The 23,711-nt window shown below is 40.0% G+C and overlaps 1 protein-coding gene across 1 annotated transcript in view; it reads left to right on the top strand.

Annotated features, from left to right (window-relative positions):
- The window catches only part of nwk (FCH and double SH3 domains nervous wreck), a 431,276-nt gene that overhangs the window by 194,529 nt on the left and 213,036 nt on the right, over positions 1-23,711 (top strand). The window contains exon 4 of the mRNA XM_083126323.1: positions 15,059-15,135. Within this exon, the coding sequence (XP_082982449.1) occupies positions 15,059-15,135 (77 nt within the window). The remainder of the gene's footprint in view (positions 1-15,058; positions 15,136-23,711) is intronic.

Genomic DNA, 23,711 nt, shown 5'->3' on the forward strand with positions numbered 1-23,711 from the left:
CATTGATAGAGTGCGTGAGGCGTTTAAGTGAAGTCCATCCAAGTTAGTGATATGATGCCCGAATGAACAAAATTTATGACGGTTACATTCTACAACTGGACTTAGTGTCCTTCCACAGCTCTGGATCGGACGTGTTGCAAGTGGAGACAACAACCTTCTCCCTTGGCCACCCCGTTTGCCGGATCTAACACCATGTGATGGCATTCTTTTGGTGTTTGGTAAACGCAGCGTTTACGTATCACCATAGCCCACGTCCATCCATGAACTTCGTGATCGTGTAACGCATGCACTGAAGGCAATTACAGCAGGCATGATACACTAAGTCTGGGATGAGTTTCACTATTCTTCAGATGTGTGTCGTGTGACCCAGGGTGCACACCTTGAAGGATTGTGTTTAACGCAAAAGAAACTTGGACAGTTGCCGCTGCTGACGGTGTATGTTGTGGCCGTGTAAGGTGAGAAATACAATTTTTGTAAGGTTTTGAAACTGCTCCATCCTTTTGTGTATGTACTGTATATGAGGTGCCACTCGTGCATTAGTTTCCTGGGGGTTCACGGAAGTGATATGACACGTATTCAGTTTTCTTAAATATACTTTTTCAGCCACACAAGCAAGAGGCGGGGGAATGTGCTTAAAACGTTTGTCCGGATTTTTTTCACCTGGGGGTATTTATAGTAAAGGATGTCTCAGAACTATTTTCGTTTTTGAATCCGTCTTCTGGGGCAATTCGCAAATTACGAAGAAATGAGATATAGATTTCAAACGTTTGGCAACATTGTTAATATTTAGTAGCCATGGAGCGCTTTAAGGGGCAGCAACGTGCTTTTTGAGTTCGTGCGTTTTATAAAAATAATGAATCTTATGTTGTGAGAGACGTCCCAAGCGCAAATTTAATTAAATATTGGGTGAGGAAGTTTGAAAACACTGGAAGCACTATGACGAGTAAACCGCCGGGACGTCCAAGGTCATCACGATCGAACAGAAACGTTGACCGTGTGTGCCAGTCTGTTAGTGAGGATCCTCGCAAATCGTTAAGACTGCAAGCAGCAAGTTCAAGAATCATTGAATGTGGAAACATGAACGATCACCATTTGTCCAATACTCTTTTCCACAAATAAAAATTTAATGTTTGAGCTTTATTTTGGTAATAAATTTATCTTTATACAAGAAATTTAAGTATTTATTTTAATAGTTTTAAAAACGAAAATATTTCTGAGATACCCCTTATTTTATAGTATGAGCGTACGAATAAATTTAGCACTGAAACGGCAAAAAGTTGTACCTTTATTAAAACTTTGGTGGTTCTCTGGGAAAGAATGGGAAACAATTAAGAGCGTTTTGGAGATTCGTGGATGAATCATTGATTTAAATCCCAATTTATCCCAAATTAGATTCAATGAAATGGGCCTCCCGATGGCGCAGTGGTAGCGTCGTCGCCTTGAAAGCAAGGGGTCCCGGGTTCGGTACCCGGTGGAGGCACATAGTGGTTCGGATCCCACTTTAAAATGTAGGTCCAGTCCCGATTAGCCTTACTGTGTTTAAAGTGGACTTTAAACGCCAAATCAACCAAACAACCAAGATTGAATGAAATATCAATTGTAATCTATACCTGCAAGTGCCACTAATCAGTCAGTTCTTAAAGCGGAATCACAACCATTGACATGTGCATGTGACATGGAATTAGGAAAAGCACCAGGTCACGATGGTTTAACACATGAAATGATTAAATACTGTATATGGGACAACGAGGAAAACAATTATTATTGAAGATAATAAACATATGCTGGAAGGATAAGAGAATAGTGAAAGACTGTGATATCTCAATTATAATCCCTATTTTTTTTATAAAAGGAGACAACAGAGAATGTAAAAACCATAGAGTGTCCCCAGTAAGATATAGCTATTCTAAAATTCTAGAAACAAGATTGAGGAAAGAAACAGAAGATAACTTGGAAGAAACGCAAAGTGGATTTAGGTCAGGAAGAAGTGTGCAGGACCATATATTTACTTTAAGACATATCATAGAAAAAGTCATTGAATATGATAGAGAATTATACAGAGGCTGTTCAGTGTATATTTGACCAAACGCGATTCCTCCCCCCTGCAGTCAGAATGAACTCACCCAACCTTGGTTGGGCATGTTTGTCAGTGTAGTGTGTGAGCTGTAAAAGAGTGGTTGTGTTTTCTCATTGGGCCAAACATCCCACCCAAACTGAGCCGCTTTTGGGAGGAGTGCGTTGTATAACTTTCCAAGTGTTTGCTTTTTTACGCTTGGCAGAAAATGCTGCCAAAACTGAGTCGCTTTTAGGAATGTTATGTTGTAGCCCTTTATGATGCAAAGTTCAGTGTGTCAATGATCAGGAAGTAGTGTAAGAGCAAGAATTGTGATGTTAGTTTGACTTTATTCAAGAATGTGATTGGCAAGTATAAGGATTGCACGGCCCCAGCGTTCGGTTCTCCAACAAAGGGGACGAGGGTGCAAGGTGCAGCTAACAGTTTCCAAAGACATATTTAGATGATTTTCCATCTGTCTTTGGGTCGGTGGATTCTCTTGCATGGCCATTCTGTGAAGTTTCGCCTGCATACTGGCGGTGGCTTGTGTGCACGGCCGTGTTCTCGTCCCCTTTGTTGGAGAACAGAACGCTGGGGCCTTGCAATCCTTATACTACTTGCCGATCACATTCTTGAATAAAGTCAATCTAACATCACAATTCTTGCTCTTACACTACTTCCTGATCATTGACACAGTGAACTTTGCGTCATAAAGGGCTACAACATAACCTTCCCAAAAGCGACTGTTTTGGCAGCATTTTCTGCCAAGCGAGAAAACGCAAACACTTGGAAAGTTATACAACGCACTCCTCCAAAAGGTGGCTCAGTTTGGGCAGGATTTTTGGCCCAGTGAGAAAACACAACCACTCTTTTACAGCTCACACACTACACTGACAAACATGCCCAACCAAGGTTGGGTGAGTTCATTCTGAGTGTAGGGGGGAGGAATCGCGTTTGGTCAAATATACACTGAACAGCCTCTGTACTAATGTTTCATTGACTTGGAGAAACCCTTTGATAGAGTTCCTCGGCATTTGTTATGGAAAGTATTAAGAAAAAAGGGAATAAACCAAGAACTAATAAAAGCCATGCAATTTTTCTACAATCAATGCAGAAGTTATGTAAGGACAAGCAATAATAAATCAGATAGTAAGACAAGGCGATATAGTATCACCTTACTTATTTATCATTTTAATGGACGATGAGGAAGTTCCAAGTAGGATATTGAACGATGAAAGCAGTAAATATGTAATGTAACTAGAGGCTATCCCGAATATCTGCAAGACTACAGGATTTACGGAAGGAAAATTTGAACGCTCCCCAAATTTTCGGAACCACTTCGATTGCACCATTGGCACTGGAGAAACCGTCGATAGAGTTGTTTTCTTCGCCAGATATAGTGGGTGTAGATAACGTTGAAGCAATATCATAGTGGGCAGAGGTTGGAGTACAAGCATCGGAGGTAGATGCAACAGGAACTAGAGGTATTCCAGAGGAAGCAATCGATTTCTTTTCTGTCCATAACGAGATACTGTAGTACACCAATTGTTTCTCCAACCCGGGTGAAAGATTCGTTTTTTTTTCCCATCTTCCGAAATTCTGCTTTCTGTGGTGTCTGTTTTCATGCAATTAAATTAAAGCTGTTCTGGGAACCTTATGAAATGTTGCATCCTTTCAGTACCCCATTGTTTAATTCTTACGTCTTGAATTAAAATATCATATTTTGTTCTTCCCGTACCTAACGAATATAATGGTAAGGCTCTCTATAAGGAATATTATTTCATATTGTAACTCCCTACGGTATCCCATATTATGAACCTGGTCATCTTTATTTTCATATCATATCCACCGACGTCGGACCTAACAAGTACAAGGTTATCGAAACCTGACAATTCCAACACTACAAACCCTCACATTTATATCAAAATAACACCCATTCCCTTTATATTACATTAGGAAAAGAATCAACATCAAATTAACTCACCTCCAATAATCCACCAACTGCAAATAACACAAAAGAATGTCACCCGCCTGTTCCGCACATGTTTCGCTACAGGCTGAATAGCTATCCAACAGCTGGGTCATTATTTCCCGCTCCCACCACTAGGTTACAACGTCATACAGCAAACATATCCTGGTATTTTATATTACAAACATATTCCATATTTATATATTTTTCTGTACTTACTGTGTAGAAATTTTAGCAAAAAATTGCGATATGTAATTATATTGTTAATTATATCAGCAAATGCCGTACATTACTGGAGGCCCACTGCTCTTCTGCGCCATTTGGATGCCATAGGAGTATATTTCCGAAGATGCAACCTACTCGCCTTTTTTAGGTGTCAGCTCCTGTATCCTATCGCGGAAATCGATAGAGAAGCGGAGAAAGCTAGTGGGCGTAGCGAAATTGAAAACGGCTGGTAGTTGCAGTCAAATTTTCCTCTCAACGCAATCCTGTTCCCTATCACGCGTTCATTGGTCGAGCCCTGTCGAGTCAATACTTGCGCAGAGACGTCTTTTCGTTCGCTCGCTCCAGAGATTCCCGGGACAGACTATACAAAGTAAGAAGAGAATGACGCGCAGTGGGCAAGGTAGACTGTAGATTCTGCTCTTGCTATTGAGCAGCCGAACTTGATCAGAGTTCACCCGCAAAGATATAACTCGTCAACTCTAGGATAGATAGATAAACCTGTAACGCAATATTGACTACTTCACTTCACATGGCGAGCATAGGAAGAGATTGGCGCATAGTGGTTCATAGGATTGATTGTTTTTTCATCTTCGCTTTTCTGCCACTTTGGCTAATCGCGAGGATGAGGATGAATGGTGATAATATGAAATGAATAAAAAGACAATCGCAAACATGTATGGAAAACACAACGCGAGCCCCACGGATGATTATACTCATCAATTAAAATTAATATATTTTCAATTAAAATATCATCCCTAATAATAGTAATGACATTAATCTGCAAAGTACAGTCCAGGGTGTATTGCTAATTGATTGCCGCGGATAAACTGATTCTGATAATAATGAGAATGTTTAGATTATTGATATGAATCTGGATCAATCCTTTGGATAGATTTAAGAAGCGGGCAGTTAATTTCTATAGAAGAAATATGTAACTCATCCCATGAAAATTACGATATTCAATCAAATATCATTGTTATAATAATATTAGAACTATTTAATCTAACAATATTCCATTCAACAAAAATATAATATGTAATTTGAATTTAAAATATTACACCTAATAATAATGAGATTAATCCACTAATTAATAACATACAACTGTAATAGAAGAATTAAAAACCATTGACCTGAGGATTGTACGTATTAATCATTATAAAATCCACAACTTAATTTTCTCCTTGAACTACCTAAACAAGTTTAAATTCAACAAAACAAAGGAGAACAAAAAATTATTAAAGAATGTAATCGAAATAAATGTCAAAATAATAATATATATTCACGCACATTAAGAGTTCAGCAAGAAAATGTACCGAAATAGTATGCCCCATGCTGCACTACGTGGAAGGGAGGTTGACATTTTGTTACCCTCCCCTTACACCCCAAGGTTAATGCGAGCTGACTTTTGATGAACGGGGCACTTTCTGCCCTCGAGAAATCTTCTGACTTCCATGTATAATATTAATTAAAATTACTTTTCAATTGAATTGAAATAACTCTGCTTGAGGAGAATTCAACGCACATTACTCGATTAGTAGTAGTATGTGTGTCTTGGTGGTCGACAGCGCTGAAGGTTTGGGTCCTCGGGTGGCAAGAGTTTCCCTTTGTACTTTATTAATTTAATCTAATCGCCATTTATCGCCGTTTTCGCGATTAACCAAATGTGACAGAAAGTCGACGCTAAATATAACAAAAATATAAACATATGCATTTTTGCCACGGGCCACCTGGATTTTGTTCTTATCTTGACAAACATGTTTCAGGCCAGTGAACAAAATGGTGTTCATTTCAACCTTGTAGTACATGCACAACAGCACTCACTGCACCGACCACTTTTGGTACTCACACAATTGGCCCCAACTGACAATGCTCACCGTTTGATAGCACATGCACAGTGTTATAACATCTTCCTGACAGTGCTGCCACTTTTAAATTTACGACCCACGCACAACAAGGTAAATTTTAAGCGTGATGCAGCAAACCTTTCTACGGTAGTTTACGAAAAACGTATCATCCTTTTCGAGGAAGGAATTAGCTCCACTCACACACACATCATTCAACGTCAGCGTTTCAATAGAAATGTGACGTTAAAAATTCCCACACAAGCATGTCGTCCAATTACTTACGAAAGCAAATTTCAGTCCTTGATATACAGCCGAATACTGTTACAAGATTTCTTTAACAGGGGAAAAATGACGCTGACTCAATACGAGAGCCTGGATCCATTTTCTTTCCGAGAATTTCATTCCCCAGGAGCTTCTGTGTAATTACACTTCGCTGAAGCCTTTTGTTTCACACGTGAACGGACTTACACCTAATTACCTTCGAAAAATTACACTTACCTTAATTGGTGTTTACACGGCAGTTTAATTTCGGTGTCGAAATGCCATTTACTTTTCATTTCCCGCGCTATTATGTATCGTGCCATAAGAAAACAATAAATACAAAGCTTTTGCTTTCCGTTTACACTTGACTTTAAGATAATATGAAGCTTCAAAATGTATTGTTGAGCTTTGCGCATTTTCTTATTCAGTACGCCTAATCTAGACATGTCATAATCGATGATCACCCTTTTTTTAATATACGAGGGGCGATGAAAATATAGGTATTATGCAATAGTTAAGGCTTCAAAACCGAATTATACGATTTAGAAATGAAACATTCAACTTTTATCTCGTTTTAATATTTACATCCAACTCAATTTTACTAGCAACTAATATATATTAATATCTATACAAATACTGAAAGTGCAAAACACAAATATAAGCATTACAAGTATAATACAAGTATCGTATCGTATTATATTGATACCTACGTTCGAATCAAAATATAAGTATCCAGAGACTTGACGATATCCCTGTGACTGCAACATAAAATATCGCCTATAATGTCTCGTCTACATATAACATGTCAATTCACATACACTCATGTAGAAATAATTAGATTACTGTCTTCCAGCAATCAAAAGCAAGAGGGATGTGGCTGATTATCGTCAAATGTAAGCGCGTTGTTTCTCTGTAAAATAATTTGGTGACAGCTGCTCATTCCTACAATTAACAGAGTTCAATTTCCATATATAAAATAGACAGTTATTTCAGAGCCTGGGAGTCACAAGTTGTTAATGAATTGGCATATATTCTGATACTATTATACGATATTCTTGTATTGTAGAGTAAACGCGGGATCACTTTCTACGATTGGTTTTATTTTTTTATTCCCATTATCTTCACATTTCCTGTTTATGGATATGAGGGATACCAACTATTCTATTGCTATTTCGCTATCGGATAAAGGCTTCCCGATTTTCGTGATCTCCAACAATCGGGAACTTTAGAAAGGTCGTATATTATAAATGCTAAATTATCGAAAGCTTTCTCTACTATAAATATCGTACATTTCTTGGAAATGGTTGCTTTAATTCCAGAAATGCCAATGTCATAACTTCAGAAAGACATAGTGTCGAATTCTACATTATCACAGGGTCGAGAAACGCTCTCTCGATCTCACCACCGAATTTCCCAAGTGGCCTAGTGTCACTGACCCTTCATCAATTTCACCTAATTATCATGCGTCCTCATCGTCGCGATTATCCAAAATTGCAAAAAGCAACGTAAAATTACAAAAATACAATTCAAATTTCCCGTTCCGAATGTCGCGATTTTTGGCTGACCGTCCCGATTCCATTTCTACCAAAAACTTCACGTCTCACATCCCTATCTCTATTAGCTCGCTGTTCGAACATACAACGTTGAGGAAATCATCAAACACTCCTCTCTCGTCTTTGCGTAAACCCTTTCTCTCTCTAGGGTTATAACAGTTCATTACAACAATTCCAAGGCTGTCACTATGTAGAAAGAAGATACTGAACGTGTCAAGTAAATGATCCCTGCCCCATTCAAAGTGGTCACCTCCTGTTAACACGTGGTTACCAACATCTCTGAAGTAGCCGAAGAATGCTTCTTTCTGACGCTCGTCAGTTCATTCGTCGCTGCCGGTTGAATTGCTGTAATGCCACCATGTTGCCTTCCTTTCAGCGTATTTTCTAAATCCGGTAAAAGAACTAGAAATTACGTAGAATTTATTTATTTTGTGTTTAACGAAACATTCTGGCTTGTATTGCCATGCAACAGGAAACGAAGACCAGATGTGCACAAGTCTGGAATTCAAGTCTCCTCTTTCCCAAATCTTCCTGTAAAACTTTGGTGCACGATAAAAACAGTGATACGGATTTCACCAGACAACAAGTGTACTGTCATATGATGGTCTTGTCTGCAGACTGTTCCTGATGCGAGCCACGTTGAATGCTAGACGTTGAGCACTGACACCCTGCTATGAACAAACCTTCTGTGCCATACGAAAACACGAGTTTGGGATAAAACTTGGTGAACTAGGAAGGCATGCAGAAACGTTTCCTGTAAAAGGGCAAGGAAAACAATCCAATAGCAGTCGAACCATGTTGTCAATTCTTCATCCCAATTTTCACAAGGGAGAGCGAACAAAAGCACCAGTGTCACATTCTTCACTAGTAATAGCAATAATAGATGCATTTTAACCTCAGAGAGTAGTTTAGTTCCGGACTAAGTAAAGCAGCAAAGGTACTTAGGGCGTAATTGGAGTATAAGGTTAGCTCTGTAACTGAAAGTGTGTGGTACAGTTAACCTAATCCATACTAGTAGGGTCATTCGGAAAGTAAAAAACGTTTCGCCACAGAAATATATTTATTGATAATATTGAAGAAACAGAAAATATATGTTTCTTCACACATCTTCATCTACTTCTCCACATAGTTGCCTTTGCCATTGCAGCACTTGTCGTACCTCGATACCAGCTTAGCCTATCCCCTCTTCGCACCATGCCGTTTGGCGATTCAACCAGTCCAGGACAGCATCCTGCAGTTTCTCATCACCTGCAAAGTTTTTAGCAGCCAGATGCTCCTTCGTCTTCGGAAAAAATAAGTGAAAGTGAGAAGCTGCGTCGATGCTCTTGAATGTGGTAGTCCACCTTAAGCTTGATTCACATCTATGCTCAAGTAACGCTCAGATCACCCTCCGCTCACGGTGCAGTCAAATATTGCTGAATTATTTTTAAATAGAAGCATTCACACCTAACGGCCCGGTCAAGGTTCGCTTCGGTCACAACAGGTGGAGAGAATATTTGACTGGAGCGTGAGGGGGAAGAGCTTGACTTTGCCGAAGCGTAATCGTTGATGTGAACGTCTGTATCGCTCAACCCACGGTTCAGTAGCAGTCTTCAACCCCGTTGTAGAGGATACGTGACCCGGTTTTGTGTGTACGACATGAGCGGGCAGAGTGTAGATAAAATTGATATTTTCCTCTCAATTCTGTTTGTAAAACATCGGTCAAAATATGAGATTTCATAAACCCAACTAATATAAATTTAAGAGAAAACTGACCGAAAGAACTAAATTACAATTATAGCCAATGAAAAAAATTCAATAGGGAGCTAACCACAAATATGATTCATGAGCATTAGTTATAACGACCTTTTTTGCATCAATTAAAATCCTTAAATCAAAAAGCTAACCTGTTGACGATCATATTTTTCCAGACAGCAAAATTGTCATTTGTGCATGTGTGCAAAGGGAAAGGAGGTATTGGTCAACTCTCTGCCAAGAGATAAAATCATTCTTGATATCTAGCTCCGAATCAAGATTAGCAGTGAACTTGTTTTTCGTTTATAGAATACTAAACAAAATTATTCCTTTTTTTTAGTCAAGGAAGACGACTTTTCACACGATATGCATAACAATCGGGTCCTTGAAACTTTAGAACCTGATGTTTATGTGTCACGTGTTGTGTCGGAAACTTTCTGATAAAAGAAATGGTCAACAATGTCGATATGAAACAATTAGCCCGAACATGTTCATGCCAAACCTTGACCGGCAAAGTAGTGTTTACCACTGTAGCTGCAAATAAAAGTCTGCCGATTTCAAACCGAAATTAAATCAATAAACATTATTACATTTTAATAGCCCACCTCCGTGGCAAAGTGGTCCCAGGTTTGAATCCCGGCCTGGGCATAGATGTTCTTTGTGATATCCCTTCATCCATTTCGAAATATCACAACGCATCCTCACGGCCTCCCCGATGGGAGGTCGTGATAGCGTCGTCGCCTTGTAATCAAGGGGGTCCCGGGTTCGATACCCGGTGGTGGTACATAGTGGTTCGGATCCCACTTTAAACTGTATGTCCAGTCCCGATTACCCTTACTGTGCATAAACTGGACTCAAAACACCAAATCAACTCAATGAACAACAATACAACGCATCCTCATCCTCGCAATTAGTCAAAACTTGCAGAAAAGCGAAATAAATCAACTATATCAATCTATCACCGTTTTTGCAATTCTCTTTCTTCTAATTAATGCCAGTGCTGTAACAGACAAGTCCGTCGTACTTAGCACAATCGGCAGGCCTTTTATACAGAAAAATCGGTGTACGCTGAGAAGAAACCAACACGTTGATCGTACCTTGACCGGAGGGAAACTTGACCGCTAGTATGTATACCCCCTGACCGTGAGCGGAGCGTTATGGGAGAGTGACCTGAGTGTTGCTTGACCGTAGATGTGAATTAAGCCTTATTAAACAGTATCTGCCATATCCGGAACACTTGCCACGTTCACAACACCTTAACTATTGCAACAAGTCTCCGATGAATGTCACTGGGTCTAGCGATTTCCACCTGCAAAAACGAATTATGCCACGTTCCTTAGTCGGCGGGATTTGCAATCGGCGCCTTCAATGTTACAGCTTCTTACACTCACCACGTGAACAGGTCGGCGACACGAATTCTGCCAGGCAATTATCTACACCACACTGAACACAGCGAACGAATGATTGGCTTCAACGAAACAGTTTTTGACTGTCATGTGACACTCCGGTGGTACTTTACATTGGTAACACAAACAAACAATGATTATAATATTTACCTCTTCGCCAGGGTAAGTGCCAGTGGTCGGAGCTCAAGAGATTGTATAGGGTAGAAAATTTGCTACAGTTGTAAATTACACACAACATGATTAAGTTAATTAATATTGTATAATTGATAGATAAAAGAACATAAAACACTTACATGAATCCCCCTTACATTCATACATTCACTCACCCACTCATGCTTCGGCATTTCAAAGACATTATTAAGTAATACAATTTTAGCTTCGTGAAATGATTAAATAATGTGGTACTATTTGTATTTTCTGCATTCGCATTTCCTATCATGGATATGTTATACTAAGGTAGTAGTTAAGCATGGACGAAAAACCTACTTCTCTATGCCAGTATAATTCAACGTTACTATTTTTACTGTTAGATTGTTACTCTTATGGTTCAAATTTTATCACCATTATTTGATTACATCGGCGATTTATACTGTTAGACCAATCTTAAAGTTCTCTTGCAAAATGATATTACTGAACTTCGTACTCTGATTAAAATAATATTATCGCTGGTACTATACAAATTACCGTAATAAGCAATGTCAATGAGTAGTTGACAATTCACGTAAATGTGCGACTTCAATGGCCGTTATTAATTTACGGATGAACGAAGCTTCTTCATTTTCTCACGTCACACATGATCATTCGGCTTATCTTGCCGGATCTATTTGGTGTATTCATCCTGGGCGATGTTTGCTCTGATGGCGGTGTGATGAATCAGACGGCTTCTTGATGATAAGGCTTCACACTCCTAGATGTCGGGCTCCTTCCTTCTCTCTACTCCATAGTCATTCGATACGCTCCCAGTTGAAAAATACTACACGGATCGGATAGTCGAAAGATACGCGTCCTGGTAACCAACCGCAGATGATTCTCGAGTGTTTGCGAAAGATGAACTGTGTTTCTTGCTTCTAGAATTGTCTATTTATGCTCTATTCAAAATGTTCGTTATGATAGCCTCTTGGTCTAGGCCTTGTTAAACAATACTCAACCTCGCCTGTGTAGTTAGAGTTCCTTGACCTTTCCCCAGGGACTCCTCGGGAAGAGGCTACCCTCTCGCACGGTCGCCTTCCAGAGCGCGACAGGGAGTCTGTAGGCATTGTCATTTACTCTCATTCTTTAGCCTTTGATATCTTGTTTAATTCGCCTCCTATCAAGTTGTACTTTTGGAATCGCGACGATCATGATGTGATCCGATGCTGTCTAAAATTTCATTCCAATCCGATGAGTAGTTCTACACTTGCATTAGGTTATTTATCCGATGACTGGCCTGTTCGCACGAGAAAATGCTTCGTTAGCCGATGTGAACAGCGTACTTCTCGGTCATTTGCTACAGTTTAATTGCCATTGCTTATTACGGTGAAATTAATTTATTAAGCTGTATAATTACTTAGTGATATTTGATAGTTAGCAAGATTTGATCGTTATAAGTTGCGCGGGCTGTATGCAAAAACGTGCAACGTGCCACCACTCGCAACTCCTGGACACGGAGCCACGAAACGACAACACTCTGCTTCTTGCTCCGGCTGCTCAGTTGGACGCAAGAGTTCTCACTCAGTGATCGGGATTAAGATGATCCACCCATTCCCTGGAAGGTAACCACCGACATGTGACGAGACATCGTAAATAAAACTAAAACGAAGTATTTTAAGTTTAAAAAGTCCAAAAACTTTAATACCGACTCGCGCGCGTTACATACTTATTCGCACAGTTCACATAAATCATATGTTGATGTCCTGTTCGCTCGAAGGCAGTGATTAGTAAAATTTTGTCACAACAGAAACAGCGCACTGCCTCTACCGTAGATAACATGACCTCAACTGCTTCCCCAAGCGCGAGGCGCAGCATAACAGATTGTTCTTCCTACAATGCTAGCAACTCATAACATAAAAATATCACAAGAAGAACTGATAATTTATATAACACATCAATGTTAATTAGCGATAGTAAGCTAAAGTTAACGTTGGCAACAATTGAAAATGCCAACGTGGAAGTTTTTACATCGCCAAAAACACTTAGCTTGGTTCCCCCACTCCTAAAATTAACAGCCAATAACAAAACGATATATTATTGAAAGTGAGATAGTGAATTATATGCTTGCATGTTACAATAGTAAACTAGGACAACAAATAACGAAACTGATTTTATAAAACAATTCATTTTTTGCCCTTGCACATAAAATGAATAAAGAAAGATTTAGTATATGAATTTATAACGAAGATTAAAATACTTTGATCTTGTCTATTGTTGAACAAAGATTGATATTAAGAAGAAATATATTTAATATGCGCTTAAACAACAACATTTGTGTTAAAGTTAGAAATAATCCTAGCCATCTTGGATTTAATGAAAACGTTGCATATACTAACTAGGATAAATTAATGTTGCAAAAATACGCGAATAACATAACAGCAAAAGATAAAACATAAATATATACATGAGTTATGAAAACAATTAAGTATAAATACTATAATGCAAATTATTTACTTAAAAGTATACGAATAAGATATTTTCCAATATACGAGTGAAATTTGGCTAACAAGGCCGTCGTTACAAACGTTTTTTACTTTCCGAATAACTTAAGAATTTCATGTAGCTGCTTAACTGGAAGTTGGGAAGCAACATAGAGGTCGTATCGTAGATCCACATTCGACAACTTCACAGCCAGATTAAGCAAGAAATGATTCGCTAAAAACTTACATTGGTGTAGATGATTTGTTGTGTTCAACCAATGCCTTTTTATACGGGGCGTGGTTGACAGAATTCCCTTGGCCAGGTCGTGTCGTCGCGGAATAAAGTTCTATATGCCTTGTGTGATAGTAAAAGCAAGGTTTTTCCACACATGGATTTGCCTGTTTATTTATCTTAACTTCAGTGTTTGTATACATTCAGCACGATCTTCCTCGAATTCCAGAGAAACGTGTTGCAACCTGAATGAACACTAACAAGACAATAAACACAGACAGCACTCTTGCATGTCGTGCAAACTTCTACGCATTCCATTCCTACACTGTTGTCGGAGTCCCCGTTCAGGCAATGGTTCCTCAAGCTGTGACAACTGAGTTGGTTTAGGCTCTCACTCACCCGTAAATACCTCTGCGTGTCTGGCGCTAAGTAGACAGAGTTCAATCGCATCGAACTAGACGACAGCGCACTAGTTCTACAATCGAATGACAGATGTCATACCACCCTTCTTAAATGACAGGCTCTTAACAGAATATAGCATATGCTGTAGAACTCTGCACATAGAGATTCGTATAACATACTGAATGAAAAACATTTAAATCAGAAATGAATGATGTCCTAACGTGCTAGTATTCTCTTCTCACAAAAGCCACTGAAGTGAATTTATATTTATTGCATGTAGACGATAATTGCCACGTTTGATTTCAGTAACCTTTGATTTATAAAGTTTGCTAAACAGCTAGTTTTTTTTTGCTCATCCGACTAATTTGGCGCGATTGTTGCTGTCCCTCCCCCTCCCCAATCCTCCTCCTTGTCAATTACATTTAATTAATCTTTGCTTCCACATTGGGAACAAGTGCCGGTCGGGACTTGAAATAGTGACATTCTTGTCAGCAATTTAAAAGTAAGAAAAAAATATTGATTGTACGCTTAGGTGCAGCAGTTTCGTGAGAATCTTCCATTGGTATTCGTTTCCACGATTAAGCGAACGGGAACCTACGTCCTCTGTACTTTCAATTTTTATCTTATCGCCATCTTAGTCAGCTACAATGAAACCATGGACGTTAAATATCCATATCAGTTTAATTATTATTTTTTTAAATATTTCTACGGCTTTCTTTAAGAGCAAAGTTTAGTTTTTGTTATTAATATTATTGTTATTTGTTTTGCAGGCTCTGTTGAAGATTTCTTCCGTGTATTTGAATAAGAAGATGCCCCCAATCCCTGACATTGGTGGCGAAGATAAATGGTAAGAAATATTTCTGTTGGTAGATATAGAAATTCTCCTTTTTATTAAAGTGAACATTATCCGTCGATTTTATATTATTTCTCACAGTTTTTCTCCATTGTTATTGTCTTTCACATTTCAAATTTTACTAAATTTTTATTCTTAATTGTCTTCCCTCTTTTTGCAATGTCTTCATGTTAGAGGTTTACATATTTTTTCGACTGTTTTGTGTCTTCTCATCTCATCAGATTGCTTTTACGTAAAAAAATTTCCTATATCTCTGATATCAAGGTATTTATTTCCTTTTTGTTCTTCTCTAGATGACATTTGCTCTTCGAATATGTACAGTCACCGGCAATAAAAAATGGACACCTATATCCTGAAATTTACGCTTCCCTGCATTGCGTTATGCGTGTTGCGTAACTCTTCTGCGATGACCGAATATGTTATTGAAATTCGCTCCTCGCCGTAGAGTTAGGCAACACACATAATGCATTGCAGTGAAGCATGTGTTTCAGGATCTAGGCGTCACATATTTATTAAAGGTGACTTTACGGGAGATTTCATACCGAAGCGACAAACGACACGCGACACATGTTGTTTGAGAATGAGCAAATCGACAGCAACGCTTCACACCATAGTGGAAAGCCTGCCTTCTATTGGTGAAATCCTCAAGCGATACGTGTTGCTTGTCGCTTCGATATGAAATCTCCCTACGTCTCAGTCATTATTTCTTAGCATCGCGGGTGTGACAAGGTGGGATTTGTTGTTAAACCCTCAGAAATAAAAATATCAATAATAAATCATGAAAATGAGCAACAATTTTATTTTATTTATATCAGTAAATTGTCAACCTTGATTTATAATATCTGTATGTGTATACTATGTTTCATTCATATTTTATTTAAGAAAGTGCAAACAAAGAAACTTATAATCAGGGAACGGCTTTATATGTAAATACATATTTATATATGAAGCTGAAATCCGTTACATTTTACATTATCTTTGCGCATCATGGCATGTAGACTCGAAAAAATTCAGTTTTTATTTTCCGTATTTGTACATGTATTAGGTTTCGACTCATATTTTACATATTTTAGTTATTTTTACATATTATTTCCATGTTTCAGAATGTTTCTCAACATGTACTCCATATTCGCGCAATAACTACTTGACTCCGTGTGACCGAAAGGGTTGGGTGAATTTATTATGAACAAGTGACAAAGTCCGAAACGACGTTAAACAAAGGAAAGGTTAAGACATTTTTTATACCCTCCAATTTCGTAAATTACAAATTTTATGTCATCCGAACAAATGTTTGTCAATTTTGCACCTCCAAACTGTTTGCTTTTGTCATTGTAAAACACTTGAAATGCATGTTCTTTTACAATTATTGTCAACAATTGAGAATTAGGGCTCCGGCATCAGCTCCTGGTTGTTACAAACGCTATTTTGACAACGTTAGAAAAGAGTCCGAAGCCGAGCAGCTCATTCCTAACCCCACCCTCGCTACTAGTTGCGCGTCCGATAACAGTGCCTGAAGCAACGATTTTGTGGCACGTGTACGGGATTCGCCTCAAGGTAATAATTAGATTAGTTACAATGCCGAGACTCTATTTCATGCAGCTCATGTACTGCCTTATATTATCAAGAAGATAATTTTTTACAACTTTAAGTTCATATTTAGCTCCATATTTTGGTAAAAGTAAATATGTATTTAAATAACTAGCACATTTTTACTACATATAATCCGTTCCCTGCTTATAATATACCCAAAATGTAAAGGAAGAATTCACTCCGCCATGGAAGCAGGCACTGATACATGTGTGTGCGTAAAACTCTTGTCCAATTCTCCTCCAGAATACTTCCCGAGTACGACTCTGCTTGGTATGCTAACTTCCGATTCCCTACTCCTTCCTTTATTGCTTTTTAGATTACACATTTCCATCTACAAATACTGTTTGAGCGCTTGTTTTGCCTCCCTCGGTGTTTTGAGCATCTACGCAACCTGAAATTAAGCCTGGCCTCCAAGTTAACAACGTCCAACTCCTTTCCAGTTGAGAGAGACCCAGAATTTCCATTCCGCCTTCTGCCGTCTCGTTCGGTCGCTCTTAATCATCCTTCGGAGCGAGAGCAGAATCCCCCAAGCCAATTTTGACTTACTTCTTCCGTCTAACGAGGAAATTGTTTCCGCGGGAAATTATCGGAAATCTCTTTCGGGATCATTGGTTTCGCCGTCGCGTCGCTTGATCCCGGCTCGAGCAGCGGACCGTTCCTTCGACGGACGCAGTCGGAGCTCGTTAGCGTTCTCCTGGAAATGCTCCGATTCCATTGATTTCCCAACAGCCCCGCGAGGAATTCCAGTCCGTCGGAATCATGGGGCGTAAAGCTTGACGCCCACTAAAATGCGGAGAAACGCGACAACAGAACGTAACAGACGCGTTTCCGGCGTTTCAGTGGACGATAACCCTTAAGGAAACATAGACTTCAGGCACGGAAATTCAGCAGTTCGATTCCGCGCGTTTCTCTGTAGTGGGCGTTACACCATTTGATTTCAATAGAAGCAGACTACATAAGTTATGTTGCCGCGTTTCTCCGCGTCTCAGTAGGCGTTAAGCTTAAGGCTGACACACTTCTGGAGACTTGGATAATAAACCTTTTCTTCGAGCAGGCCTCATCTCCAGGAAGCTTAAGGCTGACACACTTCTGGAGACTTGGATAATAAAACTTTTCTTCGAGCAGGCCTCATCTCCAGGAAGCTTAAGGCTGACACACTTCTGGAGACTTGGATAATAAAACTTTTCTTCGAGCAGGCCTCATCTCCAGGAAGCTTAAGGCTGACACACTTCTGGAGACTTGGATAATAAAACTTTTCTTCGAGCAGGCCTCATCTCCAGGAAGCTTAAGGCTGACACACTTCTGGAGACTTGGATAATAAACCTTTTCTTCGAGCAGGCCTCATCTCCAGGAAGCTTAAGGCTGACACACTTCTGGAGACTTGGATAATAAAACTTTTCTTCGAGCAGGCAAGCCCCAAGCCCCGGCACCTAGCGACCTGTTGGGTGAGATGAATCAAGGCAAATGGATAATAAATCTTTTCCTACTTACACAAAAATAGGCAATAGTTAGGCTGGAGAGTTCAAATGAGCTAACCGATCTCTAACTACACACTGGCAATGATCAGGCTGGAAAGTTCATATGAACTAACCAATCACTGATAATCGCGATTACTTGATTATCAACACTGGTGTTTCATTTCGGAATTCCCCGCTGTGCACTGCACCGCAGGTTATACCTCTCGATTTCCAACTGGCGGCTGGGAAACAACAAATCAGCAATCAGTTGAATTCTCTGCGACTGACATCGGTCACGAGGTACCGAAAGTTCCTGGCGGGACGAAACAAATGGGCATCGGATATACAAAATGTGTAGTGATTAACACTGTGACAGGGGTCCCGGGTTCGAATCTCAGCCTGGGCGTGGGTGTTCCTTCTTAGTGTGCATTCAGTAATATCATCACTCATCCTCATCTTCGCGATTAGCCAAAAGTGACAGAGAAGCAAAGCAAAATAAACCAAATCAACCAATCAAAACGGGGAGCAATTAGGTGATGAACTTAATATTTGTGTGGCCGCGGTGGCTCAGTCGGTAACGCGTCTGACTACCATGCTCAAGGTCCCGGGTTCGATCCCCGGCCGGTTCAAATCCGGGAACTTTTCTAAGGTTGGAAGTGGCCCCGGCGCCCACCCAGCGTCGAATAACATGGGTACCTGGGGGAAACCCTGGGGGGTAAAGGCGGTCAGGGGCGTGATGCTGATCACATCACCCCCTCTCATGACCGGATCAAGAAAGTGTGGGGCGTTACCCCCACACCCCCTATACGCCTTCATGGCGTGGTGCTATGCACAGGGGAGCACTTTACCTTTTTTTTACCTTTTTTTACTTAATATTTGTTCCTCTGTAAATCATTTGATCCAATTATTGTTGAATTTTAACATTAATATTCTGAGCTTTATGCAATTTTACTTGATAATGCTGCTCAGTTTAAGAACATACCTTTAATCAGACATTTCCTAATTCACGTATACGTATCACACTCCTATATCACTCTTTTGGATACAATGGTTCACTACCACATGCTGTCATCCACCGGTAAGAAAAAATGGGACATTAATATCCTGAAATACTGGCTTCTCTGCAATGTATTATGGGTATTGTCTACCTCAACGGCAACGAGAGAACTTCAATACCAACTTTTCAAAACAAGTTCTGCTGTAGCCTTAGAGTTAGGCAACACACATAACACACTTAAGTCAGGCCAGTATTTCAGATTCTAAGTGTTAATGCTGGTGAAAACTGCAATTTTCCGGACAAAAAGTATCCATCAACATCATCATATTCGTGATTTCAACTTTTTGATAATCCAAATTGTGCGTTGGCATATTTTGCAAAACGGACATTCCAATGACAGGTAGTTTCTCTTTCTGAAGCTCGTTTGGGCCAGTTTTTGCTGCATAGACTTGCTCCCTTACATTAAAAGAGGAGCATAAATCAAGAGTATTTGAAAATAGAATCTTTAGGAAAATATTTGCACCTAAAGGAATCAGGAGACAGATGAATGGAGAAGGTTACGTGATGTAGAACTGCACAATTTGTATTCCTGTCCAGATATTATTAGAATAATTAAATCAAGAAGACTTAGGTGGAGGGATAATGTTGAGATGGACCTGATGGAAATCGGAAAAGATTGTATTGATCTTGCCCAAGATAGGGACAGATGGAATGCTTGTGTTGCTGCAGCCATAAACCTTCGGGTTTAAAAAAAAAAGCTCGAAATTGTTTACACTCGTGGCAAATTTCTGTTTGTTGCGGTTTTCAACTTTAGAAAAATCTCAACATGTATCTAATGGCCAATGTCCATTCTCTTCCTTCACTGTCGATCTTGAGCAGGTCGCATCAAGGGCGGATTAAATGGGTGCGGGTGGGGGGGGGGGCGACCGCTCCCTCCGAGGTCCTTGAGAGGGGCGTCATGGTCGACTTCCACCGAGGACGTACTTCAGTTTTTCATATATTGATAAATAATTTACACAGGTTGAATGAAATATAACACACACAGTGCCAATTAAGGATGATACAAGAGCGGAATAAAGGGCACTCCACTTCCGAGGGGCGACAGACCCTTAAGGGCTTTATTTTATTTCTTCAAAAATATGCACGGTTGAAAAGCAACAAGGCAAATATTGTGGTGTTTTCCAAAGAACTGCCGTTATGGGGAGATAGGGTGACGATAGTATGAGGCGATGAGAGACAGCGGGCGAATAAAGATAAGAAAAATGGGGGCGACGAATGATAAGTGGACGACGAGACGCAAGGGGGGAATAAGGATAAGAATGACGAAGAATGCGGCCGACGAATGATAAGAGGGCGACAAGAGAGAGGGAAGACGAAAGATAGGAGGCGACGAGAGACAGCAGGCGAATAAAGATAAGAATAACGAAAGATAGGAGCGACGAGACACAAGGGGCGAACAAGATAAGAATGACGAAGGACAGGGACGACAAATGATAAGGGAACGACAAGAGAGAGGGAGGCGACGAGAGATAGAGGCGAATAAGGATAAGAATGACGAAAGATAGAGGTGACGAATGATAAGGATGCGACAAGAGAGAGGGGGCGACGAATGATAAGAATTCGACGAGAGAGAGGGGGAGCGAAAAAAAGATAAGAATGACGAAGGATGGGGCCAACGAAAGGAATGAGGCGATGAGAGACAGGAGGCGACTAAAGATAAGAGTGACCAAAGATAGGGGCGACAAGAGAGAGGGGGCAACGAAAGATAGGAGGCGACGAGAGGCAGGGGCAAACCAACGTAAGTATGACGAAGGAAGCGGGAGGGGCGACGAAAAATAAGCACGAAATGAACTTAAGGTCGACTATAATAGGACTATAATAATATTACTAGAGTGGATCAAAGGAATCGGGAGATGGCCGCCTCTTCACTCATTTTTTGCATGCACAGTTGCTGTGGAAAGGCCGTAGCCAGAGAGAGAGAGAGAGAGAGAGATAGCAGCTGACATGTACCTGAACGCCACTAGGGTGATGATGAAAACATTTAGGGGAACTACTCGTATCAATCTCATTAGCTTTCTGCAAGAGCAAATTGAATACTCGGGGAGGCGATCGTTCTACTTCTGCGCATCTCGCAAGATTTTTTTTTTTTAGTTATTTATAAATTTGCAAAGTTGATATGATATATATCAAACACTGAGGCAATTTATGACATACCCAAGAGCTAAACATTAGCAACTATGGGAGGTGACACAGCAATGCTTTTCTTGCCTGTTGGAACAGCAAGACCTACGTTAAGCTGCTCCATTGTTCCCGACAGTCACTGAAAGATAAATTAGTTGTGATTTTTGAGAAATCTATTAGTCTTATTTTATTGAAGTTAAACAACATAGAATGATTCGTGTGCTCAGCAAAAGTTGTAGTATTTTATACAGTTCTATAAAAACCGGAGGTTCAAACGGTGCTTCAAGCTTTTGGGGCAGTGGACCCCCGTCCAACTTTTTAAAAGAAATATTTAGAATGAATATTTCTTAATTCTACAGTTAAATAAAGATGAAATTGAAGAAAACAATAATGTATCACTTATTTATCACTTATTAAATAACACAGGCTTGTGTTAATCTTATTTGCAGCAGATAGAATAGAGATTTGCGGGCATTTAACAAAATCGTTTCTTTGTCCTACGGTGCTCCTTGATTTATCAAAAAACGAACTTCAAAAGTGTACCAGGGACGTTAGTTCTAATCTTGTGCACCCAATACATTCATACACTATGCAATGGTGGATATCACAATCAGTGTCGTGCCCAGGATTTTTGATAGGATGTGTACGTTCTTTTTTAGAAATACTAGGACAAAGGGGGATTATGACTCCCATCAACCCCACTTTAGTACGCCTCTGATCACAAAACTGTAGGCCATTCGTGACGTCACTGCTTTCATCCTGGAACACGTCTATTACACTTCTTTCCCGGATTAATTTACTACGTGTTTATTTCTCCTCACTTTACCCGCAACTGTGGCCTCTGTAGAACGTGCACTTTCGAAACTTCAGCCAATAAAATATTATCTGCGGAATAGTATTCCTCGGGAAAGATAAACAAACATGTCAATTTTGAACAATGAGCATAGGTAAACGGAACGCCTAAACGTTGAACACGCTGTGAAACACTTTGCTCATGCCAAAGCACGCAAGTGAATGTTCTAGTTTTTCAAACAATTATGTTATGCTGAATTTAACATCGTTACTTCTTTTTTGTATCTTGATTGTACGATATGTGTTAAATACATATTCATTACTTGCTTTGCTGTGAAATGCAAACTTCTTTCAATAAACATCAGCCACAAGATGTGGATCTATTGTCTTAAAAACATTATGAGCATGGAATTCTTAAATGTAACCTCCTTCATAGTGCAAGAAATATTAAGGCGGGGGCGGTGGGGGGGGGGACATGACACACGGATGGGTCTCGAACATTTTAGTCACGACAGTGATTTTATGACATATATGGTAGGATCGTAGTTTGCAAGGGAAGTGTGCTTGGCGCCGAAAGTTCGGGGGGGGGGGGACATAATAGGTGTCCGCACCCTCCAAGAGAACGTCTTTAATCCGCCACTGGGTCGCATGGAGATGGCCGTCCAACGAAGAGCTGAAACGAGATAAAGAAGTTCGTAGCTCAGGAGACGGAAACTCATTCGCCGTTGCTATAATTAGCTCCGAAGACCAATGGGAAGAAAGAAGCGTCCAGAGTTCGTGGAAGCATCGTTATGGCAACCGAAGATGTAATCCCTTCGTCAACGCCGGAGGTAAATCCAATCATCCTGCTCTGAAGAGGCTGCGAATACGATTGAAGCAGGCAGAACGGACTTCGCTTGGCTTCTCGGGTTATTAATATCACTGAGAGGATCTTGCGACGTTTCTTTCAAGGAAATTGGATTTATGCACACCGTGGGCCTCCGTGGCTGAACAATGTGTGCGGATGTCTGGCTGGAGGAAAAGAGGACGGAATTACCAAGTCTCTGCTCCGGTGGATACGTTCGACTCTCCTCTTTGACCTTTTTTGTTTTCGGTCGCATCTGCTCACCCAGTTCAATTGATATATGCCTTCTGACTGCTTGGTTAGTTGATTCAAATGCTTATATTATTTAGATAACTTTTCGTTAATTCTACCCCCCCCCCCTTTTTCTGCATTTTAACATGATAACATTAGTGAATATGAATGATCTAATTGAAGATAAGATAAAAAAAGAGAACAGCTACCGCTTCGGCTGCCGAGCGTGGTGAAACGGTCAAACTAACTAACTAACTCCCTAGCCTTCTTAAACCTGAAGGTTTATGGCTCTAGCAACACACGCCTTCCATCTGTCCATATCCTGGGCAAAATCAATCCAATCTTTTCCATCCTTACCGATTTCCTTTAGGTCCATCTCAACGTTGTCCCTCCATCTTCGTCTTGGCCTTCCTACAGGTCTCTTACAAGAATCCTGCAAACTCTTATCTCCTCTCCCATTGGTGCCACATGGCCTGCC

The sequence above is a fragment of the Lepisma saccharinum genome, chromosome 8 (assembly GCF_977018435.1).
Source record: "Lepisma saccharinum chromosome 8, izLepSacc3.1, whole genome shotgun sequence".
NCBI classification, from domain to species: Eukaryota; Metazoa; Arthropoda; class Insecta; order Zygentoma; family Lepismatidae; genus Lepisma; species Lepisma saccharinum.